This window comes from Aspergillus fischeri, genomic scaffold (genome assembly GCF_000149645.3).
Source record: "Aspergillus fischeri NRRL 181 1099437636249 genomic scaffold, whole genome shotgun sequence".
Taxonomy (NCBI): Eukaryota; Fungi; Ascomycota; class Eurotiomycetes; order Eurotiales; family Aspergillaceae; genus Aspergillus; species Aspergillus fischeri.
This window is the reverse complement of record NW_001509770.1, coordinates 2,144,239-2,165,224: the sequence shown is the minus strand read 5'-3', so window position 1 is coordinate 2,165,224 and position 20,986 is coordinate 2,144,239. Positions and strand designations below refer to the sequence as shown.

The following is a 20,986-nucleotide window of genomic DNA, read 5'->3' as shown; positions in this document are numbered from 1 at the left end:
CTTTTCTTGCACCCGCAATCCAAGCGGTAACATATGAAATATTCCCGAGTAGGCCTATCATAACAGTCAGAGACGGGTTCCAGCATCCTGACATAAGGCAGCTTACTTGTCGGAGAAAGCCTCCTCGGATCAAGAGTTCGTTTGCATCCTCTGATCCAAGTCAATGACCTTTGTTCGCGGAAAGGCCATATAAAATTACTGTACCTTTTTCGCCTTGGGAAGGCTTTTTCGAGATGCCTCCAGTCGGAATCCAGAAATTGGTGACACGATTCCTACCATCCGTCTATGATATCTCAGTACTTGGGCAACAACAGATCAGATCTTGGGAATAATACGTGAAACGGGCATTTCTGAGCTCTACTTAATCGAATCTTCCCCAAGTATGCTCGACATGTCCTCGAAAAGCGGCCCGTGAACGGGCGAACCCCAGAAATCATGAATTAACAAAGAATAAATACCAATAACTTAAATGTTTCAGTGAAAAAAATAACAGTCAATGTCACATTATACAATTATATTATAATGTAATTCTCTATATTTGCAACTGATACTGCAGACAATACTCATAGGCATGGTCCAAGCGGCCGGCATCTCGGGGACCGCGAAACTATTCTCCGGCGGCCAACAGCATCTCCGCAGCAAAGTTTCGTCTTCCGGCGGCAGAAAAAAAAAGTTGATGATCGAAGTCAACCACGAGCGTTTTGTCTGTCTGGCCATTTCAGGACGCTTCAATGACCAAAGGCAAAGGAAAGAGCTCCTCCGGAGCAAATGCAGTCCCAGTGGCTGATTCCAAGTCTGCTGGGGAATCTCTTCCCCAGCTTGAGGAGGGTGCATTTGCCGGTCTGCGACAGAAAATCGAACAGAAGTTGAAGGACGAGCAGGCTGCCAAACAAAACAAATCGAAGAACAAGAAGAATCAGAATGTGGACAAGTCTACGCCGAAGAAGGAGAAGGAATCTGCACCGAAGTCCGAACCGAAGCGTGAAGCCAAGAGCGATAAGAACAACAAAGGCAAGAAACGTGACCGCAACGGAGAAGTGATCGCTAGGGAAGAGAAGAAGACCGGTGGAAACCAGGATGACACTTTACGCCAGGAAATTTTGGCGCTGGGTGGTACCGAAGAAGACTTTGATCTGCTGGCGGGCGTGGAATCCGAGTCTGAAGTGGAAGTCGCATCAGAGACACAGAAGAAGTCGAAGAACAAGTCTGATGAGGATTCGCTGAGAAAGGAATTATCCGCAATGCTAGCTGCTGCTGGTCAAGTTGTGCCCGACGATATTGAAGACGAGGATGAGGTGGCTGCCGCATCTGGCTCTGAAGGAGTGGACGAGGAGGAGGAGCAAGAGGAGGACGACGACACTCAGCAGGGCGAGGACGGCGATCAGTCAGAAGACGAGGAGGAGGCCTCTTCGGCGCCAGTTGCCAGAAACGCTGAGCCTCCCAAGAAGGAGAAGGCCAAAGAGCCAGCCGCCGAGAATATCTTCCCCAAAGAGTTCTCGAAACTAGTGAGTATATCCAAGTTCTTGCTCCTCAAAAATGTACTAAAACGAGCGCATAGACTATCCCTCCCAGATCTGACTGGTATGCGACGACTCTCCCTCCAACTCCGTCTAACACGAAACAAGCGAAGGCTTTGCCCCGTCACGTGGTGGAACGCGTTCACAATTATGCCATCTCACTTCTGGAGAAGGAGACTAAGATGTACACGGAGGCGCAACAGGCCTCGGCCTCTTCCTCTCACAAATTCTACACAACCATCATGTCGACCGGTACCCTCAGCGACAAGATTTCGGCTTTGACGCTTGCTGTGCAAGAGTCGCCAGTGCACAACACCAAGCAACTTGAGAATTTGATTGGCCTGGGCAAGAAGCGCAGTCGCGCTCAGGCTGTGGAAGTTCTGAGATCGCTGAAGGATATGTTTGCTCAGGGTACATTGCTTCCCAGTGATCGGAGATTGAAGACTTTCGGAAACCAGCCAGCCCTCATGGCGGCATTCCAAGGAGCTGGAAGCAAATGGTCGGAAGGCGACCGTCTTCCTGGAGGTTTGCAAAACAGCCATCTCATCATGTGGGCATATGAGCACTTCCTGAAGGACCAATATTTTGAGGTTCTGAAGATCTTGGAAGTGTGGTGCAATGACGAGATTGAGTTCTCGCGCTCCAGAGCTGTGAGTTATGTCTATGAGCTGCTGAAGGAAAGGCCGGAGCAGGAAGCAAACCTGTTGCGGTTGCTGGTCAACAAACTCGGCGACAAAGCCAAGAAAATCTCCTCGAGAGCTTCTTATCTGCTCTTGCAACTTGAACAGGCTCACCCTTTGATGAAACCAACCATCATCAAGGCGGTTGAAGAGATCCTCTTCCGGCCGGGCCAGAGCCAGCACGCCAAGTACTACGCTATCATCACTCTGAACCAGACCGTCCTTAGTCTAAAGGAGGAGAGTGTTGCCGTTCAGCTCTTGGATATATACTTCGCGCTCTTTGTTGCTCTCCTGAAGCCTGTCAAGGAGGGTAAAGGCAAGAATCAAGGCAAGTTTGGTAAGGGTAAGAAAGGCAAAGGAAAGGATGATCCGGCAAAGAGTCAAGCACAGGAGGAGGAAATGCGTGAGAAGCTTGTTTCTGCAGTCTTGACGGGTGTTAACCGAGCTTATCCTTTCACGAGCTCGGATACCGACAGGTATGTCTATCGTCTACTGTAACTTGATGCTGAGCTAATCTGTCCACAGACTTTCTAAACACATCGATACCCTTTTCCGTATCACGCACTCTTCCAACTTCAACACTAGCATCCAAGCTCTGATGCTCATTCAACAACTCACAGCATCTCATCAAGTGGGTGCTGATCGCTTCTACCGAACGCTTTATGAATCACTTATCGACCCACGAGTTGCCACTTCCTCGAAGCAGTCGCTATACCTCAACCTATTGTTCAAGGCTTTGAAGAACGATTTGAACCTCCGCCGGGTCAAGGCCTTTGTCAAGCGGATTGTTCAAGTCCTTGGTCTACATCAGCCGGCTTTCATCTGCGGTGTCTTTTACCTTATCCGCGAGCTGGAGAAGGCTTTCCCCGGTATTCAGGCTTTGTTTGATCAACCAGAGGATAACGACAGCGACGATGAAGAGGTGTTCAGAGACGTGCCCGATGAGGATGATGAGCAGCAAGCCCAACCTGCAGTTCCCGAAGATAAGCAACAGAAGCCTTCAAACGGATACGATCCTCGCAAGCGGGATCCGGAACATAGCAATGCTGACAAGACTTGTCTGTGGGAATTGGTAAGATGGACCTCAACTTGCTGGCACCTCAACATCCAGGGAAAGCAAAGCTAACAGGATCTATAGCTACCGTACTTGTCTCATTTCCACCCGTCCGTGTCAGTCAATGCCGCCCACCTTCTGGACCACCACCCGATGAGCGGCAAGCCAGACATGACGATTCACACATTGACACACTTCCTCGACCGCTTCATCTACCGAACCCCCAAGGCGTCCGCAACCACCCGCGGTGGCTCAATCATGCAACCTCTCGCTGGTAGCGACGCGAAGGACCGGCTGGTGGGTACCGCCAAGAGTAGCCAGGATCTGCCACCCAACTCGGAGGAGTTCTGGAAGAAGAAGGCCGAGGATGTGGCAGCGGAAGATGTTTTCTTCCATGAATATTTCAGCCGAGTTGGGAAGAGCAAGGACAAGGCCCAGAAGAAGAAGGCCAAGGATACCGGTGCGCGCGGTGAAGAAGACGCAGAAGAACTTAGCGATGCTGAATCGGAGATCTGGGAAGCCCTTGTCAAGTCACGGCCTGACTTGGAGGATGCTGGTGATAGCGACGACGATCTCGATCTGGATGATCTCGAATCCGCGTATGATCAGGATGAGGACGATGAGGCTGCTGAGAGCGATGGTGGAGTCATCTTCAACGACGAGTCCGACGAAGAGATGGAAGACCTTGACGCTGCCGCAGAGTCCGAGACCGAGGAGCTGCCTACCAAGAGTAAGACCAAGGGCAAGAAGATGGAGGAAGAAGAAGCCCTGGACGAGGAAGACGATTTCGACATGGATGCGTCGGACGAGGAGGCATTCGTCGGCAGCGACGAGGAGCTGCCGTCTGATATCGAGCTTGGAGGCGTGGAGCTGCCCAAGGAGGACGAGGCATCTGGGCGGAAGAAGAGACGCAAGCTCAAGCACCTGCCTACATTTGCATCCGCGGACGACTATGCAGCCTTGCTGGCCGGGGAGGACGAGGGGATGTGATATTCAGGTACGGGGTTACGGAGACGTATGTATATGTGCATATAGATACCACAAAAGTCTATCTTATACCACATGGCTTTCAAGGGTTTTAGGCCATGATCTTCATTTCTGCGGCTCTTGCTGTGTTTCTGGCATTACTAGAGTCATGTGCATCTTCACATAAACATACATCATATCCAGCACCTAGCATGGAGGTAACAGATGTCAGCTTGAGAAAATCAGGATCTGAGACCTCTGCACAGCCCAGTACGTCCGCGCCATGGTCCCCTAGACCTTAGCGCTTATCCGCTATCAGAGATTTCATTGTGTTCCTTCACTTCCCATATAGCAAAATTGAGTGAAGAGTGGAGAGTGGAAATTTCCCCCTCCGGTACTGCCAGATGCGGCGTGCGGGGCGGGACACGATCTGGCGGCCCCACACGCCACGCCCAGGGGTAGCGCTGATTGGTGATTTACGAGGAGGGTTACACTGAAGCATGGGCCAATGGCGGCATCTCCTGGTGATGCATGGTTGTTTGCAGTCGCGGCTTTCTTGCCTGTTTCTGTGGACTGTTGGGTTGAAATCTCTGCTATTTTTTGTTTGAATTTAGAGGATAAATTCACAGTACAAATGTCTTGGTGTTAGATTGAAGTACGGAGTATAGACTATGGAATACTTACGAAAGGGAATGAAACTGTTGGGATTTGAGAGACTTGGAACTGATAAGAGGTACAGCCGGTCAAGACCTTGTAAGGTTCAACCTATACAAGGAACCTTTTCCGCCACATCTATCCCCTGCCGTCCAGTTCCCAATTAGGATGAATATGATGATTACCTCTCGTCGACCTCAACGCTCATACGTCAAGTACTACGCCTATTGCGGCTGTCTTTTGCTCACTCTCCCTCGCAATTGTCACCGCCCTGGCCTCCCTCAGAGTATTATCTTTTGGGTCTCTTGACTTGCTGCAAGTGAATGGTTCCAGAAACTCCTGGCCTGAGCACGTCATAGAGCCTAAAGAGTGACCATCGACCTGGCCACTATGGATCTGCTCTTGTCGGTTTCGCCGTCCGCATTGCGTCTATCTGCTCCCATAGTGTACCTTAAATTACGCAGTAGGTAGGGACCTAGCCTATTAGCCGGTTAAGAGTTGGGATAATCCATGGCATTATTATTTTAGTTCAACAGCATTAATTGTGATCGCAATCTTACTTGATCATGGATCATCCTTCTATATGATTTTTCTTTTTGTCTCTGCTCTTCATCTTCTTTAGAATTTACTTGTTGACTCAAGATTCTGCCTTTTCTCTTGGCCGATTCTTCTTGCATCTTGTCTTTGTCTTCCCCTCCGTCTTATCACTGGGCAATCGTCTCCGCTGCTAACAGTACGCCAAGTGAACGTTTTGGTCTGCTATTCAGTGTTCAATTTTTATCTCGTCTTTCGCCTGAGTATCCTAAGATCGATTTCTGAATATCTTGTATGTTGTGGTGTCTCTGAACGTCTGCCAGGTTTACCAGGGCTTCATTCCTTTCTGGTCGATACTAACCTCTATACCGGTATAGACCCGCCCAAAATTAAAGAGGCGCAGTACATGCATTCAAAGGTCTACAACATCACTTCTCTCGCTCACACTACCGACTGCTTCCATCTGCGGTTCGTCCGCACGTTGAAATGGCGTGGTTCACCTCTTCTGAAAAATCCCCGAACGACGACCGCTCGTCCAGCGTGTCAGACCAGGCCCGAGATTCTCCCGATAAATTGAAACAATTGGATCTTGAGGGCCAGGGTCATGGCGTGCAGTCGGACTCAGAGAACGGCGATGTCGGTAGGCAGATTGAGCTTGAGGCGGAGAACTCCATAAAATATCGCACATGTAGCTGGCAAAAGGTAAACGCGACCGGGTGAGCCATTTGGACGGCGCAGAGTGTTAACCTTCTGTTGGTGTATAGACTGCCGCCCTGCTCTTTTCTGAGTATATCTGTCTGGCCATCATGTCGTTTCCGTGGTCATATTCAGTGCTGGGCCTCGTTCCGGGTCTAATTTTGACCGTGGTTGTGGCAGCGATTGTGCTGTATACGTCCCTGATTATTTGGTATGCTTGATTGTCATATATTCGCGCGGTTTGGGTACTGATTCCGATTAGGAGGTTCTGCTTGCGCCATCCTGAAGTCCGTGATGTCTGCGACATCGGCCAGTACCTCTTCTGGGATTCCAGGATTGCTTGGTATATGACTGCCGTCATGTTCTTGTTGAACAACACTTTCATTCAGGTATTCATCTCCTTATTGCCACAATCCCCTGCCCTATGCAGGTTCTAAATCTTCTTAGGGCTTGCATTGCTTGGTCGGAGCCAAATATCTGAACACAATGACCAACCATGGAGCGTGCACTATCATCTGGTCATTGGTGACTGCCATAGTGTCGCTGGTGTTCTCTCTGCCACGGACGTTTAGCGGATTGTCCAAGGCCGCCACTTTGTCGGCTATTTTCACCTTCGTATCCGTCATTCTGGCAGTCATCTTCTCGGCCATTGAGGATCATCCGGCTGGCTACACTGCTGCACAGGGCGAACCAACTGTGACCGCGATCCCAGTGGTAGGCACCACGTTCGTTTCCGGTGTCAATGCATTTTTGAACATCAGTTACACATTCATCGGCCAGATCACACTTCCCAGTTTCATCGCTGAAATGAAGGAACCCAAGGACTTTTGGAAATCGGTTACGGCCGTGACGATTGCCGAGATCATCGTCTTCAGTCTGGTGGGCGCCATTGTATATGACTACACGGGAAATCAGTATATGACCGCGCCCGCATTCGGCTCCATCGGCAACGAGGTCTATAAGAAGATATCTTTCTCGTTCATGGTTCCTACCTTAATCTTCCTCGGAGTTCTATATGCCTCCGTGTCGGCGCGTTTCATCTTTTTCCGTCTGTTCGACGGTACACGCCACAAGGGCAATCACACCGTGGTCGGATGGGCCTCCTGGACCGGTATCCTTGCCGTCCTTTGGATCATGGCCTTCATTATCGCCGAGGTCATTCCTTTCTTTTCCGATCTGCTCTCCATCATGAGTTCTTTATTCGATTCGTTCTTTGGATTCATCTTCTGGGGAGTTGCCTATCTCCGGATGAGATATGCCGACCACGGGCCGGGCTTCTACAAGAAGCGCGGTATCCGCGGCTGGGTTGGCTTTATCGTCAACATCGGGCTGATCTTGACGGGATTGTTCTTCTTAGGACCCGGAACCTATGTAAGCCTTCCTCTCAAGCATTCTCATGAGCGTGTCGCTAACATGACCCTATGCAGGCTGCCATTATGAGCGTCATTATAAGCTATCGGACAGGTTCCGTCGGAAGCCCATTCTCGTGCGCCGATAATGGATTATGATCTCTTATTCTTCTTATTTTCTTGTTAATTCTTTCGGCTTCCCTTGATCGTGCGATGGGAAAGACGAAGACCGCGAAGCTGGATCTTCGGGCCCGCATGACTCAAACGATCTGCTATTTAACTGTTTGTTGCTATTCATGGATGTTTGACTTGTTGAACGCTGCGCGGCGGATTCCTGGGTCGATATTCTTTGAATCTGCTTGACTGCTTAGTTTAGTATCTCGATCCGCAGATCCAGCAGCCATAAACGCCGCGGCCAAATGTGGGCTATTTCGCTCCGATGCCATTTCGCTCCGATGAAACCTTGGATGGCCGCTTTGTCAGAGTCCCCATTTGACCGCCACTATACGTAGATTTTTAGACAGGCGTATATTGTAATTTCTCATATATGATTCTCTCCCTTCATAATCATCATCGGATCTTGTCTCTATCAACTTGAGATCATTCCGGATTGCACCGAGTGTCCGCGGAATTGTCCTATCGCCACGTGACTTTTCCGTTATCGCAGCTCTTCTCCGCAATTTCATCACCGTACTTGATCTGCTCAACTTTCTGTTTCCGTAGATATCTTTTCTTCTGCGCCTCAGTTACCCATCATGTCTGCTCTACGACCTTTGCAACGAGGTGTGAACCCCCTGAGCGCAAGATACATTTCTCAATCCGCCCGTGTTGCGGCCAATGGCTCCAACATCCTCCGGCGGCAGCTCCCATCTCCGCTCCACGGCTGCTCTTCGGCCGCTGGCATAGCTCCCCGATTCACTGCTGGGCCATCGGTGCACTCCCAAAATGGGGTCACACGGCGTTATGCCTCGTCTACTGCCTCAGGGCCAGTAAAGAAGACTCAATTGTATGATCTGCACATTGCCAGGGGAGCGAAGATGGTGCCCTTTGCGGGGTACTCTATGCCCCTGCAGTATTCAGATCTCAGTCACGTCGAGAGCCACCACTGGACCAGAGAAAAGGCTAGTGTGTTCGACGTGAGCCATATGTAAGTATTCTCAATACCAGAGATGTTGATACTCTGAAGACAACCTGATTCTAACCTTGGCTAGGGTACAACACCATCTTAGTGGTCCCGGAGCCATGGAGCTGCTAATGAAGGTCACTCCCTCGTCTCTGGACAAGCTCAAGCCTAACTCCTCCACACTCTCCTGCCTGCTTGAAGAAGGCACCGGCGGCATCGTTGACGACACCGTCATTACCCGCCTCGACGGCGACGCATTCTATTTCGTCACCAACGCCGGCCGCCGCACCGAGGACCTGGCCTTCCTACAGGCCGAGATCGAGGCGTACAGGCAGACCCACGGCGCCGACAGCATCAAGTGGGAGATCCTTGCCAACCGGGCTCTCGTCGCCCTGCAGGGTCCGCTCGCCGCCTCTGTCCTCCAGCCCCTGATCAGCTCCCACGGCGCGGTCTCCCCCGCCGACACCGACCTCAGCACCCTCTACTTCGGCAACTGCCGCTCCCTACACCTCACCCTGCCCGACGGCACCCCAACCCAACAGCCTCTCCTCATCTCCCGCACCGGCTACACCGGCGAGGACGGCTTCGAGATCTCCATCCCCACAGCCGGCTGCCCCTCCCTCCCAACGCAGGTCACCGAGCTCCTCCTGTCCAACCCGGAGCAAGTCCGGCTCGCCGGCCTCGCAGCCCGCGACTCCCTCCGCCTCGAGGCAGGCATGTGCCTCTACGGCAACGACATCTCCACCGCACAGACACCCCCCGCTGCGTCCCTGGGCTGGGTCGTCGGCAAGGACCGCCGCGACCCCGCAACGGCCACCTTCAACGGCGCCGCCACCATCCTCCCGCAGCTCGCGTCCCCCGCGAAGACACTCTCGCAGCGCCGTGTCGGCTTCACAGTCGAGAAGGGCAGTCCCGCGCGCGAGGGCGCCATCGTCGTCGACCTGGGCGACGAATCGCACCCGCAGATCGGCGTCATTACCTCAGGACTGCCGAGTCCATCACTAGGCGGTACGAATATCGCCATGGGCTACATCAAGAACGGCATGCACAAGAAGGGGACCGAGGTTGGGGTGTTGGTCCGGAATAAGGTCCGCAAGGCGACGGTTACGGGTATGCCTTGGGTGGAGAGCAAGTTCTACCGGCCCAAGGCTTGATTGATTTTCACTGTTTTTCATGATGCTCTTATGTAAATAGTTACGGTTGCAGTTAGATTTTCGGTTTGGATCCATTTAACATGACGGTATAATATAACGTTCGTCCATGATTCAACAAGGACTAAACACTCGCGATTGCAGTCATGTGCAAACAAAATTCACAGCGCATTCTCCTCCTGCTGACTCCTACGCATGGGTGAATTCCTTGCCAACAGCATGGTGCCGGTAAGCAAACGGAAAAGAGTGACGTCTTCGCCTCGCGTGGCCATACTCGCCAAACTGGAGAGGAGTGGAGTCGAAATCAACCATTCTCTGCCTGAGGCCCGAAGAAGAGGCCCCTCCCCGAGTCGACAAGGACGGCGGCAGATCCTCCTCGGCTGTTCCCCAGCGACTCTCGTTTCTACCCAGAACAAGTACCAGCTCCTTTCCCTCGGTGAAGAAGTCATGGTCAACCCAGTTCTTAGTGTATGGCTTGCCGTTTAGCGTGGCAGACTGGATGTAGATGTTCTGGTACGTAGGGTCGAATTTCACCGCGCGGACGGTTGCCGTGCGGCCGGTCAACGGGGACTTGATGCGAACGACCTCGAAGAACGGCGCGGTGATCAGGTAGACGCTTTGTCCGGGGTTAGGGAACAGGCCCATCATTGACATGGCGACGAAGGAGCCCATGGCGCCCGAGTCGTCGTTGCCTGGGAGGCCGGCGGGCGTGGGGTTGAAGTATTTGGGGATGTAGAAATGCGCGCGAGAGGCTGATTTGGCGGGGCGGCCGGCGTAGTGGTATTGGAAAACGGTTAGGAAAGATGGTTCGTTGCCGATGTATGTGATTCCTTTATCGTGGAGATAGTCCAGTCGTTGGACGTATCGGTCTGGTCCTCCGAGAAGGGTAACGAGAGCGGCCATATCGTGAGGAACGAAGCTGGAGCCTTGTCAGCTGTGATCCTAAAGAGTCGGAATGGCGACGATCCTTACAATTGGTATTCCCAGATGCTGGACTCGTACGTCTCTGCTGCGTTGTTCTGGAGCGAGCATGATCTCCCGCTGTTGTCGATGTTTGAACATGTCAGAGGATCCTGCATTCATGTCAATCGGCGGCTTCCGCGAGGACCAGTACAGGTAGACCTACCTGGAACCCCCATGTGCCATTCAGATATCGGGGCTGGAAGAACCCCTTGAATCCAGTGTCGGTACCATTGATGAGCGAAGTCTGATCTTCACGGAACAGGTTTCTCCAGTAACCCGAAGTCCTCTCATACTTTTCTGCATCGTCTGGTCTGTTCATGCCACGCGCCATTTGCGAGATGGTGAAATCATTATAGGAATACTCAAGAGTGCGGGAGATGCTGCGGGTCATAGTTCCAAAGCCGACGTAATCAAAATCCTCGACGGGAATGTAGTTCAGCGATTTCCAGCTGTTCAGCCCACCTCGGCCTTCATTTGACCAGTAGTACGGTTCTTCCTCAGCATCTTTTTGGACGGCTGCATAACCGGCTTCCCAGTCGATGCCATCGGAAATGCCTTTCATGTATGCGTCGGCGAGAACGACGTCTGCGTTGGATCCTCCTTGAGTGTACCCTACAGCTGGTCAGTTCGTCGACGGGTATCTAACAGAGGGCGTGTTGATAATACCTTTGCAAAGAGACATGCGACAATCCGGAAGCCAGCCCAGATGCTTTTGAGTATCAATAAGCGAGCGGACCATCCGTGTCAGCGACGCAGGGTCGAATATGGTCAAAAAGGGCAGCTGAGACCGGAAAGAATCCCACAAACTAGCAAGCGTTAGGAGAGTTGCGTTGGAAACTGACTGGACCTACCAGTAAAAAGAGTCAAAGTACGGCTCATTGCTCTCCCAGAGTGGGTTTTCCCCAGTGTAATCCTGCGGATTGATCATTGTACGGTAGATGCCACTGTAGAAGTTGGTTAGAAGAGAAGCATTGACGCCTTCTCTGGACACGCGAATAGGGGCAAGCTTGTCCTGCCACGCCTCCGTAGCCTTTGAGCGTGTGGCTTCAAAATCGAAATCCGGGATCTCAGACTCAGCATTCGAGCATGCCCGCTCGCTGCTGATGAAACTCAAACCCACTCGGGCCTGCACCGTAATATCCGAAGCAGCTTCAAACCGGACAAAGGCACCTCCCTGCATTCTGTTAAAAAGGATCCTGATGGATGAGACCGCCAGTCGACTCACAGGAAGAGGGTATCCATTGATACTCCGAGACATCTTCAATTCCTTCACGTCTGTGCTTGCGCGTGAATTGACAAATATTCCGTTATCGCGAACGGCAGAGCTGCTCTGAAAGTCAACACAGAAGTAAGGCACGTATGATCCACTCCCGAAGCTGGGCAGAAAGCGCGCATGGCCCGTCATGCGTCCGGTAGAAGCATCAACGGAAATTGTTCCATTGTCCTGTCTTGAATCAGACAGGTCTGTCAGATCAAGCAGGATAAGCGGACTCGATGCACCGTCGGTGGGAAACTGGAAACGGAACAGAGACGTATGATGGGAAACGGTCATATCGACTTTGATGCCAGAGTTCATGGTCAGTCCAAAGTATCCAGGAGAAGCTTTGACCGAGTCCGCATGATATCCGATACGGCGCTCTTTCTTCGGATAAGCGCAACCATTGACATCGTCATCTTTGCATTTGACATAAGGGAATAATGGAAAGTTTCCGAGGGATGGGTTTCCTCCAGTGCCAGAATCGTGCAAGCTAGAAAAACCAGTTATATTGCTGCCATCGAGTGTGAAGCCTCCCTGGTTGCTCTGGGAATTCGTATCGGCTACAGCCTTGGCCATGCCATAGGGAAGCGATGCACCAGCAAAGACATTGCCTATTAAATCTGTCAGAGAACAATCGTCTGCACCAGTCAAAATTCTATCTCGAGAACATACCTCCGTTGGCACTTCCAATGAGTGGATCGACGTATTGCAGAACATCGTAGTCTAGAGACGTGGAATTGGTCACGGCCAAAGCCAGTGGGATGCTCGAGAGAAGAAACAATGATAGAAGAGTCATAATGAGCGACCAAAAGTTGGATATATCACATAAAGAATGACAATGAAGTATAATTCATTCCATAGCCGTAGCCTACGCAAGAAAGAACGGAAACTGACTGTCTGCCAGATACAGAGTCAGGTTGAAGTCGAAAAAGCAGCATCCTCGCGTCGCACCGCATCCTTATCAAGGGGCACGCGGAGTTGGTGGGATGTTCTGCATTGTTGCATTCCTATGCCCCTGACGATCCTGAGCAAGGGTGGGTGATACATCCTGGTTAGCGAAGGATGGGTTAAATTTGAACGAACTGAAGGATCAATTATTGATTGATGGATTTGGAGGTGGAAGGTGAGAGGTGATAAATCCCCGATGTGACGGAGGTGCAGATGGATGCATTAGTGCTGTAACAGTCAGTTGCAGGAGCACATTGCATAATAAGAGCAGAAGTCCTTCATAGGTGATATTGAATGAGGAGCATTTTGAAGAGTGTTATTGTTGGAGTTATGAGAACGCTATAGGGTCCGAGGAGAGTCCGAGAGATCATAGCAGTCGGTCTCATCTCGGAGCAGACAATGAGGCTAGTCAATCAGAAGTCGATATTCACTGACAACATTTTTTTTCATGCTGTCAACCTATGTGATAGGTGCATTTTGCACCAGCAATAATAGTATTTATCAACATCAGATCATCTCCCATCAACATCCATGATACTACGGACATAGCTTACTCTATCAGCCGAGGTTCTCTGAGTGATCCGCTCCGCCATCCGCCAATCGGACTTTGCCATTTCCGCTCATTTTTGTTGCATTCATTATTGACCATTCTAGAGAGGTACTCCATATCCCCAACGGAGAAAAGACCAGGTAGATAGAGGATCTCTTGAAACGTGAAGTTGAGATCCAGAATACTCAAGGATTCAAAATTTGGGTTATATACTTTTGAAAGCTGTTGAGAGCCCCTCCATCAGTCTTATGCCCGCTTTTGGCAACCTTTACTAATCCTGACAACATCCGAGGCACTGCATCTCTTCCCTATCTCCGTGTCCTGGAGTCAGTCTTCCAGACCCATAATCAAGAAGACTTCCAACTCCAGGCCTCCATTTTCCAGCCCATCTTGTCCCCAATCATTCTGGCCATGCGGCCGCCAGTCCCGTCCAGAGCTTTCTTTCGAGAAGTCTCCACTAAGCACGGCCCGTATATTGTTTCTTGTCTGCCTACAAAGTCCCAACGCCTGCCGAAGATCCCCAATCGGACGCTCCCGCTTTCTTCAACTTGTTCACGCGTCCTTGGCCCTCGTTTACACAGACAGTATTCCACAGGTACGCATGTGATAATCTTGGATCCATCGGATGCTGTGATTCCGGATAAAACTAACTCATCTGCTGCAGCTTCAGCGCAGTCTCAAAAATCTAAACCTTACCTGCTTCTACGTCGCATTGTCGGATTCACGGCCATTGCCATCGTCGCATTTTCTACCGGACTCGCTTATCAGACTCAGAAGACCGTATCGCGCATGATGGCTGTCAGCATGCCCACCGACGAGGAAACTCTCACTGCCTTTGTACCTTCCGATGAGTTTACGAAGGAGGTCGAGGAGTACATTCGCAATCACCCTGTGACACTTGCTTTGCGCCAAAACCCGGCTTACACCGAGTCGCGACCACATTTGAAGATCCCGCAAGAGTTGCGCGCGCGTCATCTAACGGCCGGTATCCTTGCGACCCCAGGCGGAATTGTGGTGCCGCCTTATGTTTTCTGCGAGGAGGGCGGAAAGAGCCTGACCGCCATCTTTTACCTTGGCTCCGATGTCTCCGGTCATCCTGGCATTGTCCACGGGGGTCTTTTGGCCACGCTGCTGGATGAGTCCATGGCCAGGTGCTGCTTCCCCGCGTTGCCAAACAAAGTGGGTGTGACGGCCAATCTGAACATTGACTACCGGCGCCCGGCGATGGCCAACAACTATGCTATCTTAAAGGCGAAGACGGTCAAGGTGGAGGGCCGGAAGGCTTGGGTTGAGGCGCACATTGAAACTCTTCCTGAGGATGGTAAAGAGCCAGTGATACTGGTGGAAGCAAAGGCTCTGTTTATTGAACCCAAGCAAGCTGCGGTAAGTCCACTTCCGGGGAACATAGGAATAAGGTATAATGTGCTGACTTTGATTTCAGGCCATGGCGAGTCTGTACAAAGTTACCAACTAGTATGTTCAGGAACAAGCGGCTAGAAACATGTAGAGGACGGGGTTCGGGCAATATAGAGATTTATAATGTATTGTTTGTTTTGGGCGTATAGATGGGAGCATTTTGCGATACTGTACATAATTCAAGGCATATAGTTTCTAGAACAGAGAACATACTGTATTATCGAGAACAGGTTTTTACTAATATGAATGCAAACTGCATAATCGATTCACACAACGCATCTTGAATTCAAAATGCTAAAATGCTCAGGATCATCGTTGCTGTCAAGTCCGCAATATCACAGTTGTGACGCCAAACATGGCCCACCGCCTCCGCCGACGGACCTTCCGATGACCGCCAGCTCCAAGCTCCATACAAAGACTTCCAACGTCCGCCGAGCTTCTATCTGACTACCTCACTCCCTTTTGCTTGGGTGTGACGGCCCATTTTGTGGTTCTTAAAATCAACATCCCACTAGTCCTTCCTGTATCGCATCCCGACACCATGTCCAAGTCGAACAAGTACCTCCTCGTCTCGCTCCCCACATCCATCACTCCCTCCCACCACCGCGACGACGCTCTCGATGCTGTTTCTGCCACAGTATCACCCGACAATGGCTCCGTAGCACCCTTCCCCATCCCAGAATTTAAGATCGGTACCCTCGACGCTCTGGTGCAGCAAGCCGATGAGCTGGCGAAACTCGAAGCTTCTTGCCAAGGTGTCGTCGCCAAGGTCGGAGATGCGTTGAAGAGCGTTCTCGAGGGAGATGAGGGGCAGATCGATAAGATGAAGACTGTCAATGATAGTATGTCCACTGCGTCTGTCGTGGAAGGGGGAACCTGCTCGCTGACTGAACGTAGAACCCGTTGATCAGTATCTGAGGACATTCTCGTGGAATAAGGTCAAGTATCGTGCTGATAAGCCGCTGGGGGAGTTGATCGATCTTCTGCAGAAGGTATTGAGCGTGAATCTTATGACGATCCAGCCAGAGCTAATGGATAATAGGAAGCTGCTAGTATTGACAATGACATTCGGTCCAAGTACTCGCAATACAACCAGGTGAAGAATACGCTGGCGACTCTTCAACGCAAACAAACGTGAGGGCGCACCTCTTTCGCTTCAATATTCTTCTAATTTGTTTCTGATTTGTAGAGGAAACCTTTCCACGAAGTCACTCGCATCAGTCGTTGATCCCCGCACTCTTGTCCGCGACTCCGAATACATTGAAACGCACCTCGTCGCTGTTCCCGCTCAGCAAGTGAAGGAATTCCTCAAGACATATGAGACCGTGGCGCCCATGGTCGTGCCCCGATCCGCGACCCTTGTGGCCTCGGACGACGAGTTCACGCTCTACGCCGTTACGACGTTCAAGAAGCACAGCCCGGAGTTTGTCCACCGGTGTCGTGAGCACAAATGGATTCCGCGCGATTTCAAGTACGTTGAAGGTGGGAAGGAAAAAGAGAAAAAGGAGGTCGAGCGCGTTGGCGGGGACGAGCGGAAGCTCTGGGGTGAGACCCTTCGGCTTGGTCGAACAGCGTGGAGTGAGGCCGTGATGGTTTGGATCCATGTGCTTGTTCTGCGGGTGTTTGTTGAGACCGTGCTGCGGTACGGTCTGCCGCTGGATTTCGTCTGCACGATCATCAGGGTATGTTGACTCCGCAACGGTGAATGTCCGCATTTACTGACTTAAGGATGTAGACGCAATCCTCCAAACATGCCGACAGGGCTAAACGGAACCTCGATGAGAAATACTCGTATCTCGCCGGAAATGCCTTTGGGCGAGACAAGAAGGGCCGGGTCAAGCGAGACGACCCTCATGAGATGCAGGCGGGCGCAGAAGGAGGAGGCGCCGAGTACACTGCGTATGTGTACTACGAGTTTGAATTCAATTGATGGCGGGATGAAGCACTACGCTCCCGGTCTTGTCTCCCTTCTTATTTGTCTACGTTGGTACTATATACTACCCCATTGAATAGCGTACATATACAGTTCTGTATCATTTCGCATCTCTGATCCTTATATGTAGAAGCACTGGATCATTATATGTACAAATCATTGGCGAGGACGATTCTATCTGCAAGATCTATCGTGACAAAAACAACCCATCGATCTACTCCTTCTTAGGAGGCAAATACCCCTGCTCATCCAAATACGCAATAATCTGCGCAACCGCATCCCTCACGGGCAAATCATAGTTCTTGATATGCACCTCGGGCTTATCCGGTGCCTCATACGGGGCACTGATTCCCGTAAACTCCTTGATGACCCCCTCCCTTGCCTTCTTATACAGCCCCTTGGGATCCCGCTTCTCCGCCACCTCAACCGGCACATCGACATACACCTCGACGAAGGGCAGACCCGTCTCCTCACCAGGTGTCGGCACCTCGTGCAGCTTGCGCGCAGTCTCGCGGTCAGCCTTGTACGGCGAAATAAACGACGTGATGGCGATGCTGGCGCTGTCGGCGAAGAGCTTGGCTACTTCCGCAATGCGCCGGATGTTCTCGTTGCGGTCCTTTTCGGTGAAGCCTAGGTCCTTGTTGAGCCCGAAGCGGATGTTGTCGCCGTCGAGTCGGTAGGCGGAGACGCCCCGGTCGCGGAGCAGCTGGTGCTCGAGTTCGACGGCGATGGTGGATTTACCCGAGGCGGAGAGGCCGGTGAGCCAGATTGTGAGGCCGCGTTGGTTTCGGAGGGCGCTGCGCTCGGAGCGGGTGAGGGCGCTGGCGTGGTAGGTGATGTTTCTATAGATTGGTTGGGTTAGCGGGGGTTCTGAAGAAGGGTGAGGGGTGAGGGGTTAGTACGTGGCCATTGTGGTTGTGTTTTTTGGGGATTAGGATGAGAGAAGGTAATTGAATGAGAGGGAGGAGGATGAAGAATTGAAGTATGCAGAAATGGCCTGTAAAATTGGTATAAGAGCGGGGCGCTGATCGCGGGGTGAATCCGGTGAGAAATCATTACTATGGAGCATCGGAGGAAGAAGAAATGATGCCATTTTTAAGGATTCTTATTGGACTTCTACACTGTCAATGGGTTAATACTCGAATTCTTCATACTTACTTCTACCTACACAATCTGGACCAGAAGATATTAATATTTTTCTCGATTGTGTTCTCTGCGTTTGCTCCTGGACGTCATGTCAATCCCAGTATCTCTGACAAACCGATCATCGGAGCTTGCGTGGCTCTCGCCTTGACTCCAGCCACGGTGGATCAGAGCATACGTGACATTTCACGGATGACAACTCGATTTCTCGTCTCCTGTCAGTTTACTATTCTTAGGTCTACGAAGTACAACAAAACGACTGTACGCTTTGGGTCCAATGACTGTCTATCTATGTACTCCTGGCCAGGCTGATCACCTTCTTGGCCGCATCCTCAAAACTGTCAAAGGCGTGCAGGGGAAGCCCACTCTCAGCAATCTGTACCAGTCAGCTTAGTCAAGTATACCATAGTCAGTAAATTAGACTGACCATCTTCTGTCCGATCTCCTCGTTCGTCCCCCGCAGTCGTACTACCACCGGGACGTTCATTTCCAAGTCCCGAAAGGCCATGATGATCCCCTCGGCGATCATGTCACACCGAGTTAGGCCGCCGAAGATATTGACGAAAATGGCCTTGACCCGTGGATCTGATCGAATGATCCGGAAGGACGATTTGACCGTTTCGGACGTTGCTTTGCCCCCTGTGTCAAGGAAGTTGGCGCAGTGACCGCCGTGGATTGACAGGGCATCAACGGTGTTCATCGCTAGGCCGGCGCCATTGACTTATCTGGTCAGCTCTGACTGTACACTGCAGGATGGGCAAGCTCACCTAGTGTCCCGATGCTTCCCTCTCCTTGTAACCTGTATAGCGCCTTAGCACATGTAGACTGCTATCTTCAAGCCGAGACATACTTGACATAGACGATTCCGTCCTTTTCCGCTTCGACCTCTTCAGGTACCTCTTCTTCTATATCTCTGAGTCGGTGCACGTCTTCTTGACGTCCGGAGCTCCGGAACGCCGCATCGTCAAACCCGAAACGTGCACCTCGAACTTGCATCTCACCATGGCTGAAATTGACCCGGACTTCCAGTAGGTAGGCTTCCTTCTCCTTGAAGATCTCCCAAAGAGCTTGCGTAAGCTCTGCCAACTTCCCGCGTGCTGTCTCTGGAAGTTGCAGATGGGAGGCAACAGCTTCGAGGACTGGGCTGGTACTGCTGAACTCTTGTGTTGTATAAGCGAATGGAAATCTATCCGAAGACGCTTGAGCAAGATCAGGTCTTGTAGAAGCAACTATGCAGGGCGACAATGCTGTTCTGTCCACTGTCATTGTGAGCAAGACATCCGAATCCGAAGGAGCTGCCTCGTTCATCGAGATAGATTTCTGCTTCAGCATCTCGAGAGCCTGAAATTCCTTGACATAGAGAGATCGCTTTTGTATTGACCAGGACGACACACGGCTACTACCATGCGGGAGACGTCGCATTGTATGCAGGCCTCTTTTTTGGCTGCTAGAACTGATAGGCTGAGAATTATTCAGTCTCGCGACGAACTGGGCCATCAAACAATACTTACCGTAGCACTCGTCAGGGTTCTGCGAGCTAAAAGCGCCTTCATACCCTGACCAAACTTTTCTGGGTGATCGACCATTGTCACTCCCGCGCTCTCGAGAGCTCTGTGCTTGGCCACTGCATCTGGCTCTCCAGGAGCTATCCAAGCGCCGGCGTGGCCCATGACCCGACCAGGAGGGGCCTCTTGACCGCCAACAAGAGCCATAATAGGTCTAAGCAGTGTCAGTTCTCACGTATGCCAAAACATGTTCAGACCGTGCGTACTTCGGGTTGGCGGTCCGCTTGTTGTAGTCTCGAATCCACTCTGCTGCATCAATTTCCGCAGTTCCACCGATCTCCCCGACCAATATGATACCTTCTGTGTCAGGATCCTCCTCGAAGACCTTCAACGCGTCGACGAAATTGGTTCCCGCCAGTACATCTCCGCCCATGCTAATACACAGGCTCTGTCCAAGTCCAGCGCGCGTCGTCGATGCCACAGTCTCGTAGCTTAGTGTCCCTGATTTAGCTACAATTCCGACCTTCCCGGGTGAGAAACACGGTAAAGGTTGGAATCCGATACGGCACTTGCCAATTGCAGAGATGATTCCCGGGCAGTTGGCTCCTACCAGTCGCGTTTTGGACTGGGTCTGCAGCATAGAGTGTACCTGCAAGAGGTCAGCCATATGAGGTTTCAACCTTCCTCATCTACTAACACGAAGCATATCATGAATGGGAACATGCTCCGCTACAGCCACAACAAGCGGAATCTCTGCCTCAACCGCTTCCTCGATGGCCTTTGCTGTCTGGTTTCCCGGGACATAAATGGCGGATGCGTCGGGCTTGGCCCTTTCTTGAGCCTGCATCCATGAGCATGTGTCCATGATGAATTGAAGAGCCAGAGGGTTATTCGCACCGCTCGCACTGAAGGAAACACAGGAAGTCCTAGATGCTCACCCTCCACGCCGGGCTTTACACCTCCTACAATCTTCGTACCCCATGCGAGAGACTCCTTGACATTCGCGGTGGCCTTTGATTGTCAATATGACACCATTCCGACGCCCTGGAGAGTCATAGTCTACACATACCTGCCGTCCTGCAAACATTAGTTCATACCGCCGAATGTCACGCAATCTAGAACGCACCGGTGAATCCCTGAAACAAGACTCTTGTATGCGCTCCTATCTTGAGATTCGGAAGGGTGTCCGCATAGCTGGACTTCCTTGATGATGTTGAGAATCGCGAAAGTCTCAGAATGGAAGTTCTCTGTGCCCGTAGAGGCAGGGTCCGTAAACCCGTCATCCTACTGGAAATGGCAAGAGTTAATATAAACAACACTCCTAGATCAAAAGACACTACGCCTCCAGAAAGTACCCCTGAGGTAGAGATGAAGGGTTCTCTAAACGTTCAACCAGCAATCGAGTTGAGGGCGAGCAGATAACCAACCTCCCCTCAATAATGGTCCATCACTCATGGAGAAGAACCGGTTAAGTAGCGTTTGATGGAGCATAGGAAACCTCGGGAAAGCAGCTGCAAGCCGCCGGTCTCGGAGAACCCCGCCTGTC

General features: G+C 51.4%; 8 protein-coding genes across 8 annotated transcripts; 5 read left to right on the top strand and 3 right to left on the bottom strand.

The window, feature by feature from the left end:
• Window positions 1-731: 731 nt before the first annotated feature.
• Window positions 732-4,241, top strand: NFIA_014880 (RNA-binding ribosome biosynthesis protein MAK21; the record flags this gene model as incomplete). Its single annotated transcript, XM_001264692.1, has 4 exons — window positions 732-1,505; window positions 1,559-2,673; window positions 2,723-3,269; window positions 3,336-4,241. 4 exons carry the CDS (start codon window positions 732-734, stop codon window positions 4,239-4,241), a joined length of 3,342 nt encoding a protein of 1,113 aa, XP_001264693.1.
• A 1,650-nt stretch (window positions 4,242-5,891) lies between these two features.
• Window positions 5,892-7,609, top strand: NFIA_014870 (putative neutral amino acid permease; the record flags this gene model as incomplete). Its single annotated transcript, XM_001264691.1, has 5 exons — window positions 5,892-6,107; window positions 6,170-6,312; window positions 6,364-6,490; window positions 6,549-7,472; window positions 7,529-7,609. The coding sequence occupies 5 exons, from the start codon at window positions 5,892-5,894 to the stop codon at window positions 7,607-7,609; spliced, it is 1,491 nt and encodes a 496-aa protein (XP_001264692.1).
• A 596-nt stretch (window positions 7,610-8,205) lies between these two features.
• NFIA_014860 (glycine decarboxylase subunit T) lies at window positions 8,206-9,727 on the top strand (the record flags this gene model as incomplete). The annotated part of the gene is made up of 2 exons (XM_001264690.1): window positions 8,206-8,597; window positions 8,662-9,727. 2 exons carry the CDS (start codon window positions 8,206-8,208, stop codon window positions 9,725-9,727), a joined length of 1,458 nt encoding a protein of 485 aa, XP_001264691.1.
• A 186-nt stretch (window positions 9,728-9,913) lies between these two features.
• NFIA_014850 (glycoside hydrolase family 92 protein) lies at window positions 9,914-12,741 on the bottom strand (the record flags this gene model as incomplete). Its single annotated transcript, XM_001264689.1, has 7 exons — window positions 9,914-10,643; window positions 10,697-10,797; window positions 10,851-11,299; window positions 11,354-11,493; window positions 11,539-11,861; window positions 11,913-12,556; window positions 12,618-12,741. 7 exons carry the CDS (start codon window positions 12,739-12,741, stop codon window positions 9,914-9,916), a joined length of 2,511 nt encoding a protein of 836 aa, XP_001264690.1.
• A 1,494-nt stretch (window positions 12,742-14,235) lies between these two features.
• Window positions 14,236-14,917, top strand: NFIA_014840 (PaaI family thioesterase; the record flags this gene model as incomplete). The annotated part of the gene is made up of 2 exons (XM_001264688.1): window positions 14,236-14,826; window positions 14,885-14,917. The coding sequence occupies 2 exons, from the start codon at window positions 14,236-14,238 to the stop codon at window positions 14,915-14,917; spliced, it is 624 nt and encodes a 207-aa protein (XP_001264689.1).
• Window positions 14,918-15,400: 483 nt separating this feature from the next.
• On the top strand, window positions 15,401-16,789 carry NFIA_014830 (H(+)-transporting V1 sector ATPase subunit C; the record flags this gene model as incomplete). The annotated part of the gene is made up of 5 exons (XM_001264687.1): window positions 15,401-15,701; window positions 15,757-15,851; window positions 15,902-15,993; window positions 16,049-16,541; window positions 16,595-16,789. 5 exons carry the CDS (start codon window positions 15,401-15,403, stop codon window positions 16,787-16,789), a joined length of 1,176 nt encoding a protein of 391 aa, XP_001264688.1.
• A 217-nt stretch (window positions 16,790-17,006) lies between these two features.
• On the bottom strand, window positions 17,007-17,702 carry NFIA_014820 (adenylyl-sulfate kinase; the record flags this gene model as incomplete). The annotated part of the gene is made up of 2 exons (XM_001264686.1): window positions 17,007-17,634; window positions 17,695-17,702. 2 exons carry the CDS (start codon window positions 17,700-17,702, stop codon window positions 17,007-17,009), a joined length of 636 nt encoding a protein of 211 aa, XP_001264687.1.
• A 522-nt stretch (window positions 17,703-18,224) lies between these two features.
• On the bottom strand, window positions 18,225-20,527 carry NFIA_014810 (putative succinyl-CoA synthetase subunit alpha; the record flags this gene model as incomplete). Its single annotated transcript, XM_001264685.1, has 9 exons — window positions 18,225-18,311; window positions 18,363-18,655; window positions 18,703-18,734; window positions 18,786-19,396; window positions 19,447-19,654; window positions 19,707-20,089; window positions 20,138-20,281; window positions 20,338-20,451; window positions 20,510-20,527. The coding sequence occupies 9 exons, from the start codon at window positions 20,525-20,527 to the stop codon at window positions 18,225-18,227; spliced, it is 1,890 nt and encodes a 629-aa protein (XP_001264686.1).
• Window positions 20,528-20,986: the final 459 nt, after the last annotated feature.